This window comes from Diabrotica undecimpunctata, chromosome 2 (genome assembly GCF_040954645.1).
Source record: "Diabrotica undecimpunctata isolate CICGRU chromosome 2, icDiaUnde3, whole genome shotgun sequence".
NCBI lineage: Eukaryota > Metazoa > Arthropoda > Insecta > Coleoptera > Chrysomelidae > Diabrotica > Diabrotica undecimpunctata.
Window position 1 is genome coordinate 145,635,615 of NC_092804.1, and position 25,439 is coordinate 145,661,053.

General features: G+C 31.3%; 1 protein-coding gene across 1 annotated transcript in view; it reads right to left on the reverse strand.

Annotated features, from left to right (window-relative positions):
- LOC140435011 (chitotriosidase-1-like) overlaps positions 1-25,439 on the reverse strand; it is a 32,187-nt gene that overhangs the window by 1,105 nt on the left and 5,643 nt on the right. Inside the window, exons 2-6 of the mRNA XM_072523673.1 lie at positions 23,137-23,295; positions 13,999-14,210; positions 12,043-12,161; positions 6,750-7,035; positions 2,473-2,589 (exon numbers count right to left, since the gene is read on the reverse strand). Coding sequence (XP_072379774.1) covers positions 2,473-2,589; positions 6,750-7,035; positions 12,043-12,161; positions 13,999-14,210; positions 23,137-23,295 — 893 coding nt within the window. The remainder of the gene's footprint in view (positions 1-2,472; positions 2,590-6,749; positions 7,036-12,042; positions 12,162-13,998; positions 14,211-23,136; positions 23,296-25,439) is intronic.

Here is a 25,439-nt window from a genome sequence, read left to right on the forward strand (position 1 = left end):
TGGTATTATATAAGTTGTTCCCTGGGTTAGGAAAGATGGTATTTCCTGTGGATTAGAAATACTGTGATTAATAATTAACGCTGATAAGCACTCATGAATACTCCAGAACTTCTTAAGTCAGAAGTTCTGAATGCCATTTGGCCCAGGAGATTTCCAGTTATGAAGCTCTTTGATAATATTTGAAACTTCTTCAGTAGTGAAGGGTTCGTAGGGAGAAGTAACGTAGTGTTGGCAGTTGTGCAACGTATCTTCGATCTACCAGCATTGGTGTCAAGAGCAGCTGGTGTGGAAAGTTGATTTCCCGAAAACTCATGGATTCTTCATTCTTCGTGGATACATTTATTATTATAAGTATTATTATTATGTTTTAAAATAATAATCACATTTACACTTTTAAAAGCGGTATTTGATAAAATAGATAGAAGGAGAGTATGGAAAATCCTAGAAAAACAAAACGAAAAATTTAATATTAAAAAGGGAATAAAGCAAGGTGACAGCCTTAGCCGAGTAGGTACTACTTTATCCTAATAATGTATGAAATTCTAAAAAATGCTAAAAGGGCCACAAACCATCTGCAAACTACGGTACGACATTTGAACTTAATAGAGTAAGATTTGACGGACTTCTATATGTAGATTACATTATACTAATTGCAGACACTGGAGGAAAGATTCAAGAATTAATAAATATATGGATGAGCGAATTGGAAAAACAAAGAATGGAAATAAACATCAAGTAAAAAAAGTGTGATAGTTAAACAAAAGAAAATTGTTGAGGGAGACCATTTTCCACTTTATGGTGAGGAAAACCAAATTGAGTATCAACTTTTGAATATTTAGAAGTAGTGATATCAGAAGACGGAACAATCGATCAGAAGAGATCAAATGGAGTAAAGGAAGCAAACTAAATTTACTATGCGCTTTATAACACGATATTTGAAAAACAATAAATAGAAAGAGAAGTTAAGCTCATGCAGCAACAATACTAACACTGTTGTATTAACGCAGCGGAAATGAAACAACTAAGAAAAATAGCTGGTGTCACAAAAATGGATCATATCGGAAATGATTACATAAGAAGCGAAATAAAGCAGGAACCGATAGGATCTAAAACCAAAAGAAGAAAATAAACTGGTTTGGACACATTATTAGGATGGAACAGAGCAGAGTAGTAATAAGAGTAATGAAATCCAATAGACACGGAAAGACAAGAAAGGAAATACCAAGGATGGGATGGTTGGAACAATCACTGAAAATAGGTAGAGATAAAGGAAAATCAGTTCAACAAATGAAAGAACTATCTAGGGACCACATGATATGGAAAAGGTGGGTACAATAAATATAAAAATATCACCCCTACGCCCAAACTGGGTATTAAGGAGTTCCCGGGAAAGAAGAAAAATAATATTTGTATTTATATGAAATTATTTTAAAACGAGAATTATTATAAAAATTTAACTAGATGATTCAATGTTGTTATTATCCGAATGACATTTATGACTTTTATTAAATTTTGACAATCGTTACGAATCGAATCTTTTAGTGACAGATTGTCTTTTAATTTTTTACTTCTCACTTAATGTCTATATTTTGTTAGATATTTTTCATACCGTTTTTAATTTAAACCTGTTTAGAGTAAATATAATGACGACTAAAAACAAATTGATCGGGAATAGTGAATCGATGTCAAAACTATTCAAGACCGGTATTCTATGACGCTACCCGTGACGACGCTATTTCTTGGCGCTAGTTCCATGATTCTCGCCTTAGCATTTTACTGTAGGGAATAAAGTAATAAATACAACGCTAGTATAGAAACTTCGCTTTAATAGTATATTACTTTATGAGGCGGAGAAGCATGACTTTTCTTGACGCGCCCGATATTACGCGCCGAACGAAGTGAGGGCAAGTCAAGAAAAGTCGCTTCTTTGCCGAATAAAGTATACTATTTTTTCTTCAAACGTAGCAATTTTCAACCATAAATAGTACAATTCATACGCTATTTTTACTCGAAATTAACTGTGACAACTATCAAAGTCGTCTAGATGTTAGAAATTAAAATAATTAAGTCGTCGGTGGGATTTGCGTCTCCCTGGTTACAGTTGTTTGACAGTTGTTTGCAATTATTAAAGACAGCTTATTGATATTGATTACCAATGCGTATCAAGAGTCGGGAACAGTTTTGCACGGTTTCAATTTTGAAAATGCCTCATTAACTAATTGTACTTTTAATATTACTATAAATAAAAAATGATGTCTAATTGTTGTTAATGACATTTGTATTGTTGCTTTGTGACATGTTTCATATTGTTGCCATGACAACATTTTTCCCTCCGCCGTAAAGAAATGGGAAAAAAAACTGCTGCCGGCGGAGACATCAAACTTTGACAGGATCAAGTTAGATAAGTAATGTCATCATTATTTGACGTTTGAAGAAAAAAATATTCATGTGTATTATTAATTACATACAAACCTTTTCTGCAATCGATCTCTCATTATCATAGGTTATCCATTGATCTCTATAATACTTAAATGGCACTTTTTGTACATCATCCCATGCTTCTGTGTACTGTTTAAAATCCGAACATACCTAATAAACATATTTTTATCAATATACAATTTTTACTATTATAGTTGGATTTTTTGCTATTTTAAAAATTATTATCCTCACTATTATCTTATCCTCACTATTATATTAATAGCAACTGGAATAAAATACAAATGCTACTCTTAATCTAATTAAAGTAAAAAGAAAAATATTTTTTGAATTCTAAAAGTCAAATATAAAATATTTTTCGTAATTATTGTAGTTAATTCGCAAAAATAATAGTTCGGCAGAAATGGGGAGTGCAGTAACTCAAGTTGAACTGACCGAGGAACTACAGACTGACACATCGCAAATAAGGGGTTATTCGTCTTGAACAGACTGATCACTAATGTTAATATTTTTATGTATGTATTTATGTATTTATGTATATATATATATATATATATATATATATATATATATATATATATGTATATATGTATTTATGTATATATATATATATATATATATATATGTATGTATTTATGCAAGTGTTTTCATTCCTGCTGTGTCTAAACTAGCAAGTTTTGTCTAACAAGTTTTTCCAAAACAGCAAAATTAACGTGTTAAAATTTATCTAAAACAGGGATATCTGAGAATAATTTGATTGTTAAATATCTATACAACGTTATCAAATCCATTTGGATCCAATTTTCTCTATTAAAGCACATATTATCGAACTACAAACTTCAAAAATGGATTTTCTAAAAATATTGGAATTTTCGCTTGGAACCCTATGGTTCTCGACCGTCGATTTATTGTTTCTGCATTGTCTTTTTTTTGATAATTCTAATTCTAGTGTTACTGTTATCGACTAAACAAATGCCTGTACTCAGAGCATATATACTCTCCTGGAAAATACCCTAGATATTGATATAACACTATTAGTGTTGTTTCGAATAAATCTGTACCATTTTATATTAAACAAAAATCTTTAGCAAACTCTGACCAGATTAGTCTATTTAATATTTTTCATGTAAACATACAAAGTTTATTAAACAAAATAGATCAGCTTAATATTTTTTTGAAAAATAAAAGATATTATGTTTCTCTGAACACCCGATCAGAGAAAATGACTTAACAACATTAAAGCTTGATAGGTATTTTTTTTATGATGGAACTTTTTATTGTCAGAAGGTAAGGGAGGTATGGTAATTTTTAGCGATAATAAAATCTCTAAACGACCAATTTGCTTAAATGATATATCATGTGAATATGAGGGTGAATTCTGTGGATTAGAAATTATAGATATTAAAATTATTTTAGTAACAGTGTATAGAACCGGAAATGGGAATTTTAAAGTTTTTCTAGAGCTATTTGAAAAGTTGTTGAAGTTTTGCTCTGCTAATTATTTAGAAATAATAATAATTAGAGATTTCAACATTGATTTCAAAAAAGATTCTAATGAATTAAACAGTTTCCGTGATCTAATTTCTACTTTTGGCTTAACCCTAAATATTAATGAATTTACTAGAATCACAACTAGATCAGCAACTTGTTTAGATAACATCTTAATAAACATAAGCAGTGAGATAGTTGGTTGCGGAATTGTGGACCCATGTATTTTTGATAATCTTGCTCAATTTCTCTACTTAAAAATAAAATCTGATAAAAATCATAGTGCTAATACATACAGAAGACATATAACAAGTAATGGTATCCTGATGTTAAAACAGTCGTTAAACAACGTTGACTAGGCTTTAGTTGTTTCTCTCAAAACAGCAACAGAATTAGCTCAATTTATTACCGAAATATATGTAAAGTTAACTGAAATTAATTTTCCATTAAAAAAATCACAAACTCATAGGAAAGCTGCAATTTCTTGGTTTGATGATGAACTAATAGAAATGCGAGAAAATCTTTCCAGAGTCAAGATAATTGCTGATGTTACAAAGGAATATAGTGAGTATACAAAATTTAAGAAGCACTATAAATGAACAATATCATTAAAGAAAAAACTGGCTTATGAGAATTTCTTTTCCAATTCAGAAAATATATCTTGTGATAGTTGGAAAGTTATAAATTATCACAGAAATAAATTTCAAAATAAAAAAGTCTGTCCAAGCGCGATTACATCAAACGATTTCAATAATTACTTTACTTCAGTGGCTAAACATATTAAAAGTTTTAATTCTACAAAATTTTTTAATTCTACAAAAAATGAAAATGAAGCCATAGATTTATTGAAAGATGTATACTCTCCTTGCGACTCTTTATTTTTATTACCTGTTAGTGATATTGAAATCAGGAATGTTTTGCATAGATTGAAAAATTCACACTGCACGGATTTTTATTTCTTAAACAAAAAAATAATTGTAGAAACAATCGATATAATTATTGACAAATTAATTATACCTTATAATAATTGTCTCACTGAAGGGATTTTCACAGATGTTTTAAAAGTAACAAAAGTGCTACCAGTGTTCAAAAAGGGAGCTTTAGATAAAATTGGAAATTATCGTCCCATCTCAATCATTCTCACTTTCGGCAAAATTTTTGAGAGCATTCTAAATGCTCGTTTGATAGAATATCTAGAAAAATCCAAAATACTTCACTGTAATTAATACGGCTTTAGAAAAAAGTGTAGCACTACACTAGCTATACAGAAAATTTTAAGAAAAATAGTTCATGGCTTGGAGGAAGGTTATTTCGTGTCTTTGACATCGCGTGACTTTTCCAAAGCTTTTAAATGTGTTTCTCATGAATTACTGTTGGAAAAATGCATAAATACGGCATTAGGGGAAACACCCTTAATCTATTTAGATCATACCTAACAAATGGAAAACAGGCAGTTTTTCTTAATAACAGCTATTCTGAGTTTAACACTGTCGAATATGGTGTACCTCAAGATTCGATATTAGGTCCCACTTTGTTTCTTATTTATCTGAACGATTTATTTCACTACACTTTTCCTATAAAATGTATTTGCTTCGCAGATGATATAACTCTCATAAATACTGATATTAATCAGACTAATTTAAAAATTAAAATAGATAGTGATACCCAGAAAGCAAAAAACTGGTTTGCACATAATGGGCTAAAGCTAAATGAATAGAAAAATCAGAATTTGAATTTTAGTTCCGATTGGAAGTATATCTCAAGAAATAGTGTTAAACTATTAGGAATCTTTCTAGATGATAGTTTGGATTGGAGTGCTCATATAGATTACTTAAGTTCTAGACTTGCTACAAGTACATTTTTAATACGCAACTTAGTTTATATGATTCCTAAAAATACCCTTAGAATGTGCTACTTTAGACTATTTTATAGCCATTTACATTACGGAATAACTGTTTGGGGTAATTCTTCTCACGCAGATCGAATTTTTAAACTACAAAAAGGAGGAGTGAGAATATTTGCAAGAGCAGAGTATAGGGAACACTATAAACCTTTATTTCTGGATTTAGGTATTATGCCACTACCTTCACTCTCTCTCTCTCTCTCTCTCTATATATATATATATATATATATATATATATATATATATATATATATATATATATATATATGTATATATATATATATATATATATATATATATATATATATATATGAGATGCTGATTGAAATTCATGCCAAAAAAGTAAGTTTAACATAAACTCCAACGTCCATGATCACGATACAAGATCTAGAGATGCTATTAGAGCACAACGTTTTAGGTTGACAAAGAGCATAAAAAATTCGACTAATGTTAGTTTGTATACCTTTTTGCCAGATGAAGTAAAAGTCTTCACTTGTTATCGTTTAAGCTTAAATTAAATCACACTTTTTGAAACATTGTTTCTATTCAAAAACGGAGTACCTAAGTACAGCTTTTACACAACAGTACTAGTTTCGTTAGGGTATTTGCCTAATATAATTATATTTCATGTTTTTTATAATTCCATTAAGTGTGTTTGTCGTTTTGTTTAATTCTTAATATTAAATATATACATGTTTGTAATGTTTAAATTCGGCAAAAATTTTATATGTATTGTCACTATTCCTTTGACTTGTCAAAAACAAAAGTATTTTTGTATATTTGATTAAATAAATGTTATTCTATGCTATTCTATTTTCCATTTAGAGTATTTATAAAAGTTGAGATTAACCATATCAAAAAAATAATAAAAAATTTTAATGTATTCAATGGAGAATGGAGAAATATTATATTTTATACATACTTTCACATAGGTAACCCCCTCTGGAGTTCCAATATAGGGTGAATGTATTTTTTTGTTATTCGGATTAGCCAATTTAAAAGTGCGTCCATAAAAGGGTACTCCAACATTAACTTTCTTACTAGCAGCTCCTGCATTAAGCCAATTCTGAATACACTTCGCCATATTTAGCCGATTTTTCTCAAAATCGCTTTCAGCAGGTGATGCATAAAGTGCAGCATTATAACCTGTGTACTTGCTCCATGATCCATAAAAATCGTAACACATTAGGTTTATCATATCAGCCGACCTAAAATTATATACTTTTTATATAAAAAATTGTTATAGGCCTATAAATGGTAATTAATATCTACATAAATTTATAGTAAAATCTATACTTATAACCACGATAAGACATCCATTTCGATCAGATACAAAACTTTAATATAGAGAAACTCTAAGAAAGCTTTGAACAATTGAAGCTAATATTGATCTTATAGTTCGGTGGGCGTATCTAGAGCGTCTGATAATATTTTGAATCTAGGAGTAGGGCATATTGTGATATTTAAAAAATAGAAGAAGCTAATTCTTTCAGTATTTTAAATAAAACTGATATTAAAACTTTTCCTGGAAAAGCTACTCCTAAAATCTGAAAACACTGAAATCGGGTCACTTGTTTTATCAGGTTGGTAGTGAAACTAAAACAACGGGAGGCGTTGGCTTTTTCGTAGACAGAAAATATAAAAACATCATTATATCAGAAAAAAATTTCTCTACTATAGTAGCTTCTTTAACCTTAAAACTAAGTGAAAAATATACTTTAAAAATCGTACAAGTATATGCATCAACAAGTGGCCATGCGGACTATGGAATAGAAGAATTCTACGATGACATTACTTTAGCCCTAACTGTTTGGGAAAGTATGTAGTATTTATTTTCATATTTTTACATTTTTTTACTTTTTTTTTACTGTACAATATAATCTAATTTAATGGTATATTCTAACGACTTTGCTTTAAAATATATTATTTCCTGTTATTCAATAAAATCGCATTGTTAAACTGGCTAGCGCATTTATTCTGTTTTAAGTTTAGGGAATTTGGCTTTCTCTTTTGTTATTTTTGTGTCGCCAATACACAAAAAACATGTAAAGTATCATATTACTGTGACCATCGAATTGGATTGTCGCTATTCAGAAGCGCCCTACAATAGGGTTGATTTATGGGGGAGTACTTGTCCCATAGATTACCTAAGGATGGCGAGAGGGTTTGTTCTGATCATCTCAAGAAACACTTCATAACGAGACAGCGTACTGAAAACTTCCAGTTTATCGGTTAAGTTCTCTTTTGAACTTCGGCGCTGTCGTCGCGACGTGGTATTTACGCTAATCCACTGGCTACGAATACATCAATATTTCAAAAGGTAAGTCGATTCTTTGTACGGATAACAGTAATGAGTAAAGCTAGTAATTCTTGTAATTTATTCACAATTGATAGTTGCTATTTTTTTCTAATGTATTTACAGTCAAAATATTGCATTTTTCTCCATTATTCTAATATCATTTAACCAGCGACCTCCAACTTTTACACAAAATAACAAAAACTTACTTTACCATAATATATGGTGACTTCAACGCTAAAACGGGAAGAAACTGAGACTACTGAGAAAATTTGGTTTGGCAAACAGGAACGAGCGCGGTGAAAGTTTACTTAGTTTCCTGCTGGAAAAAATCTATTCCAAGTGAACAGCTTCTTTTAGAAAAAAGAACATAGGAGATGAACGTGACAGAGCTCAAATTAAATAACTAAAAACGAGATAGATTTTATGATCACTGACGAAAGGTAAATTTTTCAAGATGTTGCCGTCCTAAACCAGTTTACAACAAGTATCGACCACAGAATGGTGAAGGCGTCGTTAGAAATAGACCTTTAAAAAAAGAGATACCACATAATCAAAAAGAAGTCTACATATACCTGCACAGAGCCTAATAATATAAAAGCATTTGAAGAAAACAACAACAGTATTCTCTAATACAATAAGAATACAGACCCAAATATCAACACCCTGAATGGCATTATAATAGAAGCTATAGAGGAAAACCAGAAAATAAACTGCCAAAAGAAATCATATAATGAAAGAATAAATTCACATTCACAAGCATTAATAAAAGAGAGTAGAAAATTCCAAAGTAATAGAAGCAAAGAGCATCATGAAAAATTTTAGTCAACCAAGAATCGGAATTGATGCCTAATATATCAACAGATGAAATAAGGAAAGCACCGAAGAAAATGAAAAAAAAATAAAGCGCTGGGAGAAGATGTTACCGTTATATACGCCATAAAGATTGGAGGAGACCGACTTTAAGAGAATATAAAGAAATTGTTCAACATATGTCTGCACCAAAGTGAAACACCTACAAGATGGCACAGTGTTCTTACCATTTTCAACCATGGTCAACCGACCATTGGTTCTAGCTTTTCTAGACTTTCACAAAGCATTTAATACGATTAAAATTAACGGCATAATGAGAGCGTTGTAGAAAAGTAGCATAGATTATCGGCACTCCAAACTGATATGACGATAAAGTGGAACTGGGCAGGACACTTAACGAGAACAAAAGATGGGCGGTGGACAAGATGAATTAAGAAACAAAAGCTCAGAAACTATAAAAGAAGCCAAGGACAACCACTGACTAGACTAGACTAGATAAGGACAACAATCGAAGTCGTGAAAAGAGTAGCGGGAAACTGGCTACAAATGGCCCAGAGTAGGGAATATTAGAAGAGACTAAGCAAGGGCTAGATCCAGCAGTGAATGCGATAGACTGAATGATCACAAAGTTAGTTTGGTAATTGTATGAGATCAGGTCTATCTGGTTAATCTGTGAGCGCAGTAGCTTTCAGTTATTATTTCAAAGTATCAAGTATATTGAGGTAGATGGTTTGCTTGAATAAATTCTAATTTTGTGTATATCATACAGGTATAGCCAGTGTTTTAATGTGTCCTTAGTTTAACAGGTGTTCTTCTCTATATTTCAAGAGTTTTGCAATTTTGCAGTGTGCAAGAGAAATTAACATGAAAGCTTTAAAATCTAAAGCGGATCAATATATGTACAGAGTCAAGCAATAATGGAACTCAAAAGCCCTAAGGTGGATTCTACGCTAGTGTGGGAATACCGAAAGGAACTAGACAGACTAGCAGAACATAACAGTGTCACACTGGAGTGAGTTTGCAATGCCGGAGAATATATGGCAATGAAAGAGCTGATGCAATTTCCAGAAGGGACACCTGCATAGAATGGGACTGTTTCATGGAGACTTAAGCTGCGGACTTTGTAGCAGAGAACCTGAAACAGTCAACCATATCTTGCATGCGTGCGATACATCGGACGAACACTTTTTGGAGATAACCAACTGACTCCAAAAATATATGGTGCCCATCCACTAGACCTGTATAAACTGGTAAGGGGTTCCAGAATTCTAAAATGGGTATTTTAAAGAAATGAAAGATGTACAATAAGCCACCTGGCGTATTACAGACGGCTTTCATAAAATGCGGTGTTTTTGTGCAAATTCCGCAATATAAGGTAATTCAGAGGTCTTTTAAGTTTGGTCCTCTAAAGTACATTCGTTTAGCAAATTCCCAACTGCAAACACACGCACGTGTTGATATTCGCTCTTTCTGTCGTCAAGAGGCTATTAAATATAATTTATTGCCTTAAGCCAGACGGATTCTCATGTTGCAGATCCAAACTTGCCAGTCTGTTTAAATTCAGTAGCGTGTTGGTTTTTAAGTTAATATATTGTGTGTTATATGGTATAGTTATTGTTAAGTTATTTACTGGTCGTGTATTTTTTAGAGTTTAGTTTAAGTGTGACTTAATGATTAAATTTCAAGAAATTCTTACACTAATAGTTTCAAAAGTAAATATTTTTAAAAATCATATGATACCTCAGTACGACCCTGTTTGGCTTTCACGTACGTCTGTTGACAATTGGGAATATGTAAAATGAATGTAGTTTAGATATTAATTTAATCCTCAATTTGACTTTTCAAATCCTCAATCAACTTATCTCATTTGAACGTCTTTTGTCGCGGGGAATCAGTCCGCAATAACATTTTGGTTTAACAGTTGGTTCTTTAACTTAGCGTCTTTTACAATATTTTTCCATTATTTCTTGTTTTTGTTCATGATTTTTCATTCTCTAACTCCCATCTTCTTAAGGTCCGCAATTATCTGGTTCTCCCATCTCGTTTTCGGTCTTTCTCGTGGTTTGCCTGATACTGGTCTCTATGTGGTGGTTTTCTTAATAACTGCTTATATTTCTCGTCTCTATTCAAGTCTTCGTGCCTTGATAAATCTGACGATGTCTTCTCCTTTTAAAAGTTCTCTTACTTCGTAGGTCATCAGTTTTCTACATTCATTATTACCTAAGTCTAGTGCGCCTGCTATTCTCTGAATGATTTTTCTCTCTAGAATTTTCAATCTTTCTTCATCTTTCTGTGTCGGGCACATTACTTCAGCACCATTACTGGTGTAATTGTTGTTCTGTAAATTTTCAGTCTAGTATTCGAAGTAAACTTCTTACCCATGTTCAAGGCAGTTTTATTTCCAGTAAATTTTGTTTCCTGCCAGAATTGTTTCATTGATTAAACGCCATGAGAACGTCTATTAGGACAACGAAATAATCTACAAAATCGTCCTGAGGAATAATATTCCCTTATATATTAGGTTTTAGTCTAACTGTAAATTCAGTCGATGATTTAGAACTTCATACGATACTGTAAGGCAGAAAAAAAGTCGTAAACAATGTAAGTTGCCCAAATAAAGTCAATCTCAATGAGAAACAAGTTCTGGATGTTTCTCTCCGAAATTTTTCTCCGAAAGTTAACAGAGACATTTCTAAGCATGGCAAAAATATTTTAAGTATTCCAAATCCAAATTAAAAATTTCCTAAAATCCTAATCCAAAGAAAATTAAATATAATATTTGACAGTTTTGCTTTGTAAAGTTTTATTGGACCTACGTAGTATGTCAGAAGTATATAAATTTATTCTACAACATCTATACCGTGCTAAAGATCAAGTATATTTTGGCTGGACTTAACGGTTTGTTCTTATGGAAGAATTACAAAAATCAATAAGCTGGTATCCTTTAGTTTAGTTTAGAGTTGAGTGTATAGGGAAATCCAGATGTTATAAGTATAGCTTAAATTTATAATTGCTATTTTCCCTTATCAATACTATTAATATTTCTCAAATATTTCGTGTCATACCTTAGTTTGAATCAAATTTGTTAATAACAATTAATACTTACCCAGAAATCTGAGGAACGTCATAACCGACTTCGGGATAATTATAAACCGTAACCATAAATGTATACGATTCTTTTCCTAAAGATTCTTTGAATAGCTTCAACAGACTTATAAAATTTTGCTGCAAACATAAATTACCATTAACTGTGTTATGTTATATATATATATATATATATATATATATATATATATATATTGATTTCTAGTATCAGCAATCGGTCTAAAAAACAGTACAGTCGAAAATAATTTGAAAAATGTATATATATATATATATATATATATATATATATATATATATATATATATATATATATTGTTGTAGTTCTAAAATGGAGGTAAAGGAACGGAGGTAAAGGAACGGAGGTAAAGGAATTAATAGAACCAAAACACATAGAAAAGGATACGTAGATTGACTACCTAAAAAGCACTATGCAGAGGAAGAACAAACGATACTAGAAGTGGAAACACCAGAAATTACCGCAAATAAAAAACTTAATATAAATGTGCAGGAAGTTCGGAAAATACATGAAAACCTGAAGAACAGTAAAGCAGCAGGTAAAGACGGGATAACAACAATACAATTATAAAACACAATAAAATACCGGAAGAATTGAGAACGAGCGAACTAATTTAACTAATCAAAAAGGACATAAAAAACAGCCAGAAAACTACAGAGGTATAAAATTGTTAAATACTACGCTAAAACTTACAACTGAAATTTTACAAGTGCTAATAAATTAGAGGATATGGTTAGCAGATGAACAATAGGGTTTTCGTAGTGGAAGATCGTGCACAGATGCAATATTCGTTACAAAGCAAATTACTGAGAAATGACTATAGTATAATAGACCAGCATTTCTATGTCTAATTGACCTAAACAAAGCGTTTGACAGAGTAACACTGAAAGATGTAATTTATCTTCTGTATAATAAAGAAGCTCTCCTAAATATTATAAAAACTATCGAAAACATCTACCAAAACAACAAAATGGAAGTCAGAATAGATGGACAACTTACAGAACCTACAGAAATAGACGGAGTAATAAGATATTGAGACCCATGCTCTTCAATTTGATCATGGATAAAATCATCAAAAGCGTTAACAAAGGAAGAGGATACAAAATGTGAACCAAAAAAATAAAAATTCTCTGTTATGCAGACGACACAATATTGATAGCTCAAGATGAAGATAGCCTGCAAAGACTTTTCAACAGATTTATTATAAGAGCAAAAGAATTTAGTATAATAATCTTATCTCAGAAGACTAAAACAATAGTAGTCAGCAGAGAACCAAACAGATGTAAAATAGAATTTGATGACATCAGCATTAAAAAAGTAATGGAAATAAAATACCTAGGAATTACTCTGTCTAGCTATGGAAACCTGGACAAAGAAGTGAGAGAGAAAAGCAAATAGACTAGCAGGATGCTTTAATAACACTATATGGTGAAATATACACATTAACACTGAGATGAAGTCAAGAATTTATAAAGCCAGTGTAAGACCAATAATGGCATATACCTCAGAAACTAGACCCGATACAGTCACAACATAAGGGCTACTGGAAACGGCAAAGATGAGAGTACGGAGAAGAATTACAGGAAATTCGCTGAAAGATCGAAAGAGAAGTGAAGGCATTAGAAGAAAATGTAAATGAATGGACACAAAATTAAAAAAAAAAGAATGGAATAACCACATAAGCAGAATGAAGGAGACCCGTGTCGTCAAAATAGCAAGAGATAAGTCACCAATCGGCAGAAGAAGTATCGGACGACCGCGCAAAAGATGGAGTGACAACCTTCCATAGAGGTATTAATCCGCTAATGAACAAGCATAATTGCTTATAAAGAGGAAGAAGAAGAAGAAGAAGAACATAATATATGCAACTCCATAGTATTATAGAGCTATATCATATATTTTCATTTAGAATAGCAATAATTTAAAAAGATTAAAATATACCTTATCTTTTCCTTCTGGTATTTCCCAGTCAATATCTATTCCATCGAAGCCATAAGTTTTGACAAAATTTAGTGAACTTGATACCAGTGCTTGACGTTTGGTTGGATCTGCTGCAACTGTGGAAAATACCTGTGCCTGTGTATCGCCTATGCTTAATAATACTTTAAGATTTGGGTTATTTTTCTTAAGGTTTATGGTTCGCTCGTACATTTCTAAAATTACATTTTCCTTAAAACGCTATATTTTCGTAGTATTACGTTTGTATTGCAATTAGAAAAACCATTTTAACAAATATTGAGAAACAGTTAATTGAGTAAAATTTAAAACTAAAGTAATTGTGAGTTTGATGGTGATTAAATTTCATGTATATTTTCAGCAATAATCTTTAATGCATTTAAAAGGGTCAGGTATAATTGCGGGGTCACCAAATTTGAGAAGTTTTTTGTATGCAGAATATCAGTTACTTCAGTCAAAACTAATCAAACCAATACCATAAATATCTAAATCACTTTATATATTAATATTTATCAATGTTTAATGTATGTAAACGACTTGATATTGATCGCAAGATCATTAGCAAAACTTGAAACATTGCCCTAATAGAGATCAAAACAAGAAAGATAACTGTAGAAAATAGTTAATAAACGAACCCTAATATAGATATAGATTGAAAAGCACAGATAACTATGTAACCTCAGGCCTAAAAGTCAACATAAACAACATAATCAACAGAATCAACAGAAGAGAAAGTACTAGACTGGAGTTATGGAAAATTTATACAAAGGCAAATACGTTAACTTTCTGTAGAACTAGGCTTTTATTCGCATTAAACTTGACATAAGAATGATAAAACAATTATTGGAATACTGACAACTGTCATATTAAGAACACTGTCATAATATTACACAACAAGTGTTCTTGTTATGTAATTATACTATATTCACCCAGTCCTATTTTTGAACAAAATCTTGTAAATATCTAGGTTCATTTTTAATTCTAGCTGATTTACGGCTAGATTTAAAATCTGAATTTTCCAATCTAGGTTCATGAGAATGAATGAATGAATAAATGAGTGCCGAATCAGGTACTTGATTCGGCTCTTAAACACGCAAATTTTCTCTCTCATCTGTATTGATTCACTAGTAGAATTCTCTAGTGTATTATTTGGACTTTTATTTTCATTTTCATCTTTATCGTGATTCTATAATTTTAGGTCATGTCTAAGAGCTAAATGCTTCGTTGCAACTGTACTTTTCTTACAATTTGGACACTTGATTAAGGCGTAATCTGTATTGGCTTCTAAAAGATCAACCTCTGCAACTAAAGGATCAAACTTACTTCTTCGTACAAATTTTCTTAGTAATCTTCTTCTTCGCGTACCATATCAGAATTATCCGACGTTGGCGATCACCATTGCGATTGCTTCTCGATCTTCTGCAATATGGAATAAGTGTCCTGCATTTGATATCTGTGTCCATTCACGAATGTTTTTTAACCAAGAAACTTGTTTTCTTTCTACACCTTTACGGCCTTCTATTTTGTCTTTAACGATCAGTTGTAATATTTTATATCCACTATCCCTTACTATATGTCCCAGATAAGACATTTTTCGATGGTTAACAGTCTTTAGCAGTTCTCTATCTTTGTTGACGCTCCTTAGTACTTCTTCATTAGTTTTCCTTACTGTCCAAGGTACTTTTAGCATTCTTCTATGAACCCATATTTCTGATGATTAAATTTTATTCATGATCGATACTTTTAGCGTCTACACTTCTGTGCTATACAAAAGTACGGACCAAACATAGCACTTAACCATTCTTTGTCTTAGTTGTAAACTGAGATGAATATTGCAAACAAATGACTTTATTTTCATAAAAGTAGTTTTAGTCATTGCTATTCTACGTTTTATTTCTATATCTAGATCTAGTTGGTCCATTATCACAGTTCCCAAATATGTAATTTTGCGAACTTTCTTAACTTGGATTCTGTTTTTAATTGAAGCTTTGCATCAGGATGTGGGTCACGACTAAACACTAAAAATTTGGTTTTAAGTTCATTTTAATGTCCATTTCCTCTCCTACCTCGTGAATACGATCAAGCAGAATTTGGAGACCTTCAATATTATCTGACAGAATTACTGTATCGTCTGCATATCTAATCACATTAAGTAGTTCCCCGTTGATTTTTATTCCATATGGTTTTCTCTCAAGTGCCTTTTTAAATAACTGGTCAGAGTAAATATTGAACAATGTTGGCGACAAACTGCAACCTTGTCTGACTCCTCGTTGTATGGAGATTTCATCAGTATAGTTATCTCCAATTTTTACGATAGCAGTTTGATTCCAGTACAAATTTTTAATGACGCGAATATCCTTGTCATCTATTCCGATATTTTTTAGTATTTGCATTAATTTTACATGCTGTACTTCATCGAATGCCTTTTCGAAGTCCACGAAATATGTAAATACATCTTTTCTTTGGTCACAGTATTTTTGCAATAGGATGTTAAGCGCAAGAAGTGCCTCCCTGGTTCCCATAGCATTTCTAAAACCAAATTGGGTATCTTCGAGATCTTCTTCGCATTTGCGTCTAATTCTGTTGTGAAGTATTATTAGGAAAATTTTAAGAGTGTGGCTCATTAGGCTAATTAATCGATGTTCTGAGCATTTTCTCGCATTGTGTTTTTTAGGTATTGCGACAAAGATGGATTTGAGCCAATCTGTGGGAATCACTCCGGTGTTATATATTCAATTAAAAAGTCTTACTACTACTTTTATGTTATCATCCTCTATTAGTTTCAGCAGCTCAGTTGATGTATCATATTTATAGCGTGTTCTACCTCGCATTTCATAATTTCTGGGCCGTCAGTACAGTTTTGGTAGAATTCGGCAATATTATTCCTGTCATCTTCAAACAACTCTGATATATACAGCTTCCATTCTTTTCTTATTTCGTTCTCATTTACAATAATTTACTGTTACTCATTTCTTTTAGTTTTTTTGTGCATATTAAATAAGTCGTGTTTAGATATTACATCCTCCATTTCGTCGCACCTTTCTCTCATCCATTTTTCTTTGATTTTTTCAGTCGACGTTGTTCCATTGGTCATCAATTTATTTTTCTTGATTAAGTTTTTTCTATAATCATTGTTTGTGAAGATTTCATTAACTTGGTTTTTAAATTCACTACATAGTTCTTTTGGATCTTCTAGTTGTTCCCCAATGTTTTTTATTCTATTGTTAAATTCATGTTATGTTTTATATTTATATCGCCAAAGTTAAGTACATTTGTTTTTGGTTTTGGTCGCTGAATTCGTTTTAACCTTAGTTTAATATCTTCTACAAGTGTTTGATGATCAGATCCAATATCTGCCCCAGGGAATGTAGTCACTTTTTTGACGGCATTTCGGAAACGCTTATTTACAAGTATATAGTCTATTTGATTTCTTGAGGACTCAGGGTATTACTCTTCTTAGTAATACTTTGTCTAAATCTTTAAGCCATGAAGAAATAAAAGTTCCACTAGTTAATCTTCGTTTATAAGTAAACAAACGTTCATGGGGTACACAAATGGTTGCTGTACACAGTAAAATTCGTATAGAGTGCAAAGCATCTGGTAGAATACTTTCCCACTTGGTGATGTCTAAATTTTTGGTTTTTATTGCCAGATTCACCGCTTTACATATAACTCTATTGTATCTTTCGACATAACCATTTCCTTCAGGGTTATATGGTGTTGTTCTACTTGAAGATATTCCTTTATGTATAAATAAACAAATTCTTGTGAAGTAAAGCTAGTTCCTCTGTTAGCATTAGAATGTATATATGTCAGCATTTCACAAAATAGTTGATTCAAACATTAAATTACTGTCTAACCAGATTGATTACTGTCTAACTAGAGTTGTTGATTTCATTCAATGTTTATCATCTTCTTTCTTATAACATTTGGGTTTAATTTCTGTGCAGATTAGACAAGAGATAATTACTTGTTTAATTTTATCTATAGAATAAGGTAAACAAATTTTTATAAAATGGTACATACGAATAATCCCAGGATGCGTTAAATCTAAATGCAATTGATATAACTTGTTTGTATTATTTATATTATTGCATATTCTTGATAGTGCATCAGCTGCGTCATTAGCCTTTCCTGGACGATAAATAATATCATATTGAAAACAAGAAAGGTCGATATGCCACCGCATAATCTTTTTATTTTCGATTTTACTTGCATGGTTAATATTGAACATAAATGAAACTGATTTTTGATCTATGATTAGTTTGAATTGCCTTCCTATTAGATAATGTCTCAATTTTTTTAATGCTTTAATGCAATTAATGCTTCTTTTTCAATTATTTTTTGCAGAATGTTTTCGTTCAAAATCGATGAGGATACGTGAAAAAAACGGGTCCTGCAGATTAATTGATTAGCTATATCAGTTCTTAACTCCTCAAAAGAAAATATCGTGTCTGGACCTAATGGAAATTTTTTGCAATATACAAGACCTCTTTTGCTGAAAGATTATTAACCCATTTTGAGTAATGTGAAAACATTCTGTACCCTTTGAAGGCTTTTAAAATCATTGGGAACTGATAAATTTAGTAGAGGCTTTAATATGTCTGAATCAGGTTTCATTGTAGAGTTTTCTATTGTATATCCCAAAATATTTATAACTTTTTGATTGTAGTGACATTTATTATGATTTAAAGTTAATACGTGTTTTTTAAAAGTATTTAAAAAATTCTGTAAATGTAAATCATGGTTATATTGATCCATACCACTAACTGATACGTCATCTAAAGAAACGTAAACACCCTGCTGATTTTCTTTTTTAATGATATAATCAATGCCTCTGAAAATACGATACTCCATTGGTAACCCCAAAAAGAGTACGACGAAAGTGATAAAGGCATAAGGCATCCATTTGCCTTGAAAGCTGAAAATGGTTTGTCAGATTCCTGAATAGGTATTTAATGATGCGCGAATTAAAATTAATTGAGCTAAAAATTTTATAATTTAATATCTTAAGACACTAGCGAATCGATATTTGGCAAAGGATAAGCGTCAAGTAATCGAAATCCATGCAGCGTTTATGATTTTCGTTTTTAGTTACCAAAATTTGGACCCTACAAGATGATTTACTCTCTTCAATAATTCCTTCTTTAAGATGTTTTATTTCCTGTTTAATAAATTCTTTATAAAGAGAATATACCAAGGCTGGCCTAGATATTAACCTCGCGAAAACAGAGTACCTATCTACAAATGAAGAAGACATCGAAGATCTACAGATTGATGACAACGTAACAATCAAAGGAAAGGATAAATTCAAATACTTGGGGTTTATAATCACGACAAAGGCAACAACAGAGTAAGAAATTACACAAAGATTAGAACAAACAAGAAAAGCAATCCAACAACTTAACTCAGTATGGTGGGATAGACACCTAAATATGAAGACAAAAACACAGATTTATAAAACATTAGTGCGAAGTATTATGAAATATGGGTCTGAAAATTTGATCATAAACAAGAAAAACAGCAGTAAGATAGTAGCAACAGAGATGGAATGCCTGCGAAGATGCTGCAGAGTAACAAGAATAGATAGGAGAAGTAATGACGAAATAAAGCAAAGAACATCAATAGAAACAGACATACTAACATACATAGAACAAAAAAGACTAAAGTGGTATGGGCATGTAAGAAAAACTAGTGACAGCAGATAGATAAAGAGAATAACCGAATGGAGCCCCATAGGAAGGAGGAAAAGAGGACGACCCCGAAAATCCAGGAGGAACGAAGTAGACGAAGCCATGAGTAAGAGAGGCCTAAACGATGGAGAATGGAACAACAGAGAGAGATAGAATTGGTTGAACGAGGGAAGGCAGTGAATACTGTAGAATCCCTGAATATATATAAATTCTTCATCTTTCTGTAGATGTTTGCGAGATTTTGTAGCAATGAGGTGGCAATTTTCTAATGAATTATACTAAAATTCACATTCAGATGGCAGCGTTACAGAGATAGGCCTGTGCTTTCTATATGTCAGAACTAACTACAGGGTTGTCAAAGTTTTTAATCGTACGGTATGGGCCGGCCCCTATAAAAGAATTATAATTTGGGAAATATTTATGAATGTACAATGGAAAAATATTGCTTTTTGAAGTTTTTTTTTTAAATTATATAATTTTTCTGTTGCTATTTTAAAAATAGAAAGTTATATTTCAGGAATCTAGTTTTTTCGGTTTTATACCTTCTTTTCAAAATTGTTTGCAATTCGTGGAAATGAAATAATTATTTCTACAATCCCTTTTTAATCTAATATTCTTTTAATGACACCAAACTTTCTCTACTTGAATTTACAGTTACAGGCATTAGAAAATAATTAAGAATTAAGCAAATATAATTATAAATTCAAAATTATTCTTTAATGCCTGCAATTATAAATTCAGCTAGATAAAATGTTGGGAATCGTTAAAAGGATATTTAGTTGGTGTCAGACGTTTGTGTCATGTCAATCTCAAAAAGTGTAATAAAATTCAAAAAAAGTAATTTTTTAAATAGTGAATGCACAAAAATAGTGTTAAATGTTTTTAACTATTTGTCAAACAGCAACAATGATAAAAGTTTATCAACAATAGTGCGGGAAGTTTCTGCTATGACTGGAGTCTCTGAACGAACGATTATCTGATATATAGAGGTAAAAGTAAAAATGGGCTACTCCCAACTCCCATAAGAAAAAAAGAACCGGTTATTCGATTAGCCGTGAGAATAAATACGATGAAGTAACTCGCTTCGAAATAAGACAAGTAGTGCACGGTTTTTTTATGGACAACGTTTTCCAAACCTTGACGTGGTACTAGAAAAAATTAACGAAATGGAGCATCTTTTAAATTTTGATAAGAGAACATTGAGAAAACTATAGCACGACATGGGTTTTATATACAGCAAGCAGGGTAGAAACTCAATAATAATAGAAAAACAAGAAATAGTCGCTTGTAGGCGCCACTTTCTCGGAGAAATACAGAAAGTGAGGAATCAAGGAGGCAATATCATTTATACGGACAAGTCGTGGGTTATAACTGGAACTATCAATGGATAAGTATGGCAAGATACAACAATAAAAAAAAGCCAACAGGCTTTTGTTAATAAACTTACCACAGGTAAAAAACTCAGCACGAGCTGAAAAGGATCAAGATTTCTTTCAGTCCATGCGGGAAACAAAGGTGAATTCGTTAAAGGTGGTGACATAACTTTTCTTGCCAAAAAAAAAGGTGGTGAAGATTACCATGAAGGTTCGAATGGATATCTCTTTGAGAAATGGTTTGAACACATGTTGATACAGAATCTCCCAAAAAATAAAAAGAATTTGATTGTAATGGACAATGCATCATTCTAGGAAACCTAATTTTCCCAAACAATATTGGGTGAAACATCAAATTAAGGAGTGACTTTTCCAAAACAATTGTGGAAATTGAAACATGAATAAACTTATTTTATCCTTCAATGGTGGTTTACTCCCAATAAAATAATATTTATTTTGTAGAATATTACTTAAAAAAACAACTTCTGAAAACTGCTCATGCATTTAAAAATATTTATAACAAATACAAAATTGATTAAATTGTTGAAAAATACACAAATCATAGTGACGAAAAATGCCGCGTAAATGTTCACATCTAAAGACTTCCGCCTTATCACTGTGAACTGAACCCAATATAAAGGGTGTGGAGAGAAGTGAAATGGTACGTGTCCTCTAGAAATTAAAGTTTTAAACAAAACGCCTTTAAATCATTGATTTATGAAGGTTATGAAAAGTACAGAACAATAGACATTGGAAAAGTTACCTCAACCATGTTATAAAGGTAGAAAATAATTTTCGGAATAAACTAGATTATGACATTGAAAATAATTTAAAATTGTATTTCTGGGGTATTCTCTTAAAACACTTTCATTAAATACTTATTAATAAATGTTCACTAAAGGTCACTATTTACTTAAAATTATTAATGTAGTTCATATAATATAATATAATATAATAGTTGTGTTTAACCAACAAATTATCTTTATAATGTATAAACGCATTTTAGAAATTAAGACCATTTATTTCATTCAGGAATATTCTACTAAAAATTTTAACTTACCTAAACCTATTTTAGTCTACCCTGAGTTCGGCCCTGCTTGTTTTACAAAAGTAGCATAATTTACAATGACAGTAGAATTGGCAATCCTGTTATCCTATATCCGTACACTGCCATCCGAATGTGATTTCCACTTTAGTAAACAACGAAGGTGGCTTAACTTTAGCTTCAGTAAGTAAGCTTCAGTAAGACAACATATCTTAAGAGGTTTTGTTGGTCCTCCAAATTTAACTTCTACGCTTTTATGTGATTTTATAATATCTTGATCCAAAATCACATCTGTAAAAAAATTGGATAAAGCTAAAGCTTTTGTTTGATCATATTTTTCTTTATTAATCTGAATATTTATTAAACAATAGCCATGAATGTTTGTTGAGTAAGACATAGGTGCCATAGAAACTTTCCCTTAAGTAGAAAAAAGTTTAAGCTTATTTTCAATAGCGAATTAGGGATATATCGATTAATGCTTTGGCATTAATTTGGTTAACTGTTACTTTGGCTATACAGTTTTAAAGCGATTGAGATGTTTCCATTGAAGAAGCGATTACAAATTGTAGAAGCAAAAGTTGATTTCGTTTGAAATTTCTTTGATTGCGTGCACATTTCAGCCCAATGTCCAATTTTATGACAGTTTTGGCAAGTCGCAGTCCTTGCTGGACCTAAATATCAAACATGTTTTGGATGTCCACAAAAATAACAAGTCTGACCAGCTTTTGGTTGAACAGAAGCTGAAGTAGTTTGTTCTAAATTTTGATGACGGCGCGGGGAAGATATAACTCATTACAATCAATTGCAGTTTAGTCCCATATAAATTTAATATTTAATCAAGAAATCAGTTTAAGAACTTCTTGTATTAGATACTTTTGAGTTTAGATTATATTCTTTTGTGTTTTTATGCAAAAAAATGTTATAAAATTATCTTTGTTATTTTAAAGTAAGTGATAATTAACTAAAGAACAATTTACATAAAACCTGCTAAAACGTATAGTAACCCACTTACTTTGGTCAATATCGACGTTTTTATTTAAAAATATCAAGTTTCCATTTTCGTTAGCTTTGACAAATGCGTAATTGAGATGGGTACATAAATTTGCATCTAATAACTCGGGAGGTGCAACACTAGTCCCAAATTCTCCAGAGTAGTAACAAACTACATTTCCTAAAAAAAAAGATAATATGTATATGAGAAAAAAAATTAATAGCTTACAAACTCCGTAGACTAGACAGTTCCAATATTGTAAAACCATAAAAAATAATTTAATCCCTGAGATCAGAAAGCACACAAGTCACATTAAACGATTTTTCAGAAGACACAAAAAACTATTTATTTTACAAATCAGTCTGCATGTAAGTAGTTTTGTGGTTTAAATCATCAAATTATATTTAATAATAAGGAATTAAACATAACAAAAGACAATAAATTTTTTATTAAAAAAATTGTAACTGTGACTTAAATTTCTGCACTGAGAACACAAATAAGGGCAAATTTCAGCTAACGAAATTTAGAATGTCAACATGAAACTCGATTTATTCACACAATACGTCAGTTTTGTTTCACTTTCCAATTCAACCCATTTCTTTAACCGTGTACTAAATAATACATGGCATTATATACCTGAAAAATTGTAATTTTAACTATTTTAATATTATAAATTCAAAAATGGAATATTCAACTAAATTTTATAACAAAAAATCAATATTGAAAGCAAAAAAATGTTTTCAGTCTTAAAAAAATATATGTTCAACATGGTGTTCATCACCTTTTCTTTTAGCCACTCATTTAATGCTTCTCATAATGGTTTGTATTGTTCTTCAACAGACTCTGGTTCAGATGTACTGGCTAATATGCATCAAATCAAATACTATTAAATATATTGAGAGATAGAACAATTGTACAGGCGGAAAAATCCTCAGGGACTACCAGTGCCTTTTTCTGCCGACCAAAAAGATTAAGAATGGGTAAGATTTTCACTATTAGACAACTGCTGGAAAAGAGTTGGAAAATTAATAAAGTTATGCTAAAGCTGTTCATAAACTTATGGCAGCATTGTAAGGAATTGTGTATAAATGACCATTAAAACTATAGGGATGCCAAATAAGATTATTATTTTAACTAAAATATCTTTCTATTACCAGTGGTTTCGAACTATGTATTACACCACTGTTTAATATTGAGTTAGATATGGTAGATATGGTATGGAATACAAAGGAAATATCTGGGAAAATAGAAAAGGAAGCCAAAAAGTAAGACTAAACATCAATGAAGATAGGATAAAATATATACGCATCAGCCGTAGAGCGGACAGAGACAGAATAGGGCAAGATATATCTACGGAAACAAAAAATTTTAAACGTGTCAAACAATTCCAGTATTTGGTACCACCATAACTCACGATAATGATTCTAGCAGAGAAATGCGGCTTCAAATATAAAAAGGTAACAGAGGTTTCTATGCATTACAAAATATACTGAAATCGCCTAGAATGTAGAAGATCCAAATCTATAGAACGGCTCAGAACCACTATAAAAGAAAATTAATTACTACTAAGACCTTTTAAACAAAAAATATTGAGAAAAATATGCGGTGCCATAGATGATTTCAGAACTGAGCAATTTTGAATTAGAAAAATGAAGGATTGTAAAGCGTATACGGCTTCCCAAGTATAATTAACGAGATAAAAGTTCAGAGACTCAGGTGGGCAAGACATGTGATATACCTAGACTCAGATGAAGTGATAACATCTGAGACAGGGAAGATATGATGCACTGAAGTATATGAAGACTTAAACAAATTATAAATATATGTCGTCTTGTCGGAAAGCTCTTTTGACAGTTTCTATGTCACGTTTTATAGCTATTGCTAAACTAATTGCAGTTTCCAAAACTACAATTGCCATTTGGATCGCCAACCCAACCTTCGAAAGGAGACGGCGCAATGAGAAGAAGGTCCTAAAGTAATTGTAAAAAAAGAAACAGTAGATTCTACACTTTAAAATATTACGATTTAAGCCAACCCCCTTTAATAAAATGTTAATATTAAGAACGATACAGAGTGTTACATTGCAAATTTAAAATTTTGTTTTTGGCTATAACTTTCATGTTTGTAAACATTTATGTATAAAAATTTAGAACTGGGTACTTTTAAATATGAGAAATTATAATTTGATGCACACTTTGATGTAGCTGATAGAGGGCGCTACATATGTGGCATACATTTGCGATTAACTTTTTTGTCCTTCAAGTTAGCGCTATTTTTGTCAAAAAAAATTGAAGACCCATTGTTTTAACAAAAAAAAATGGTCT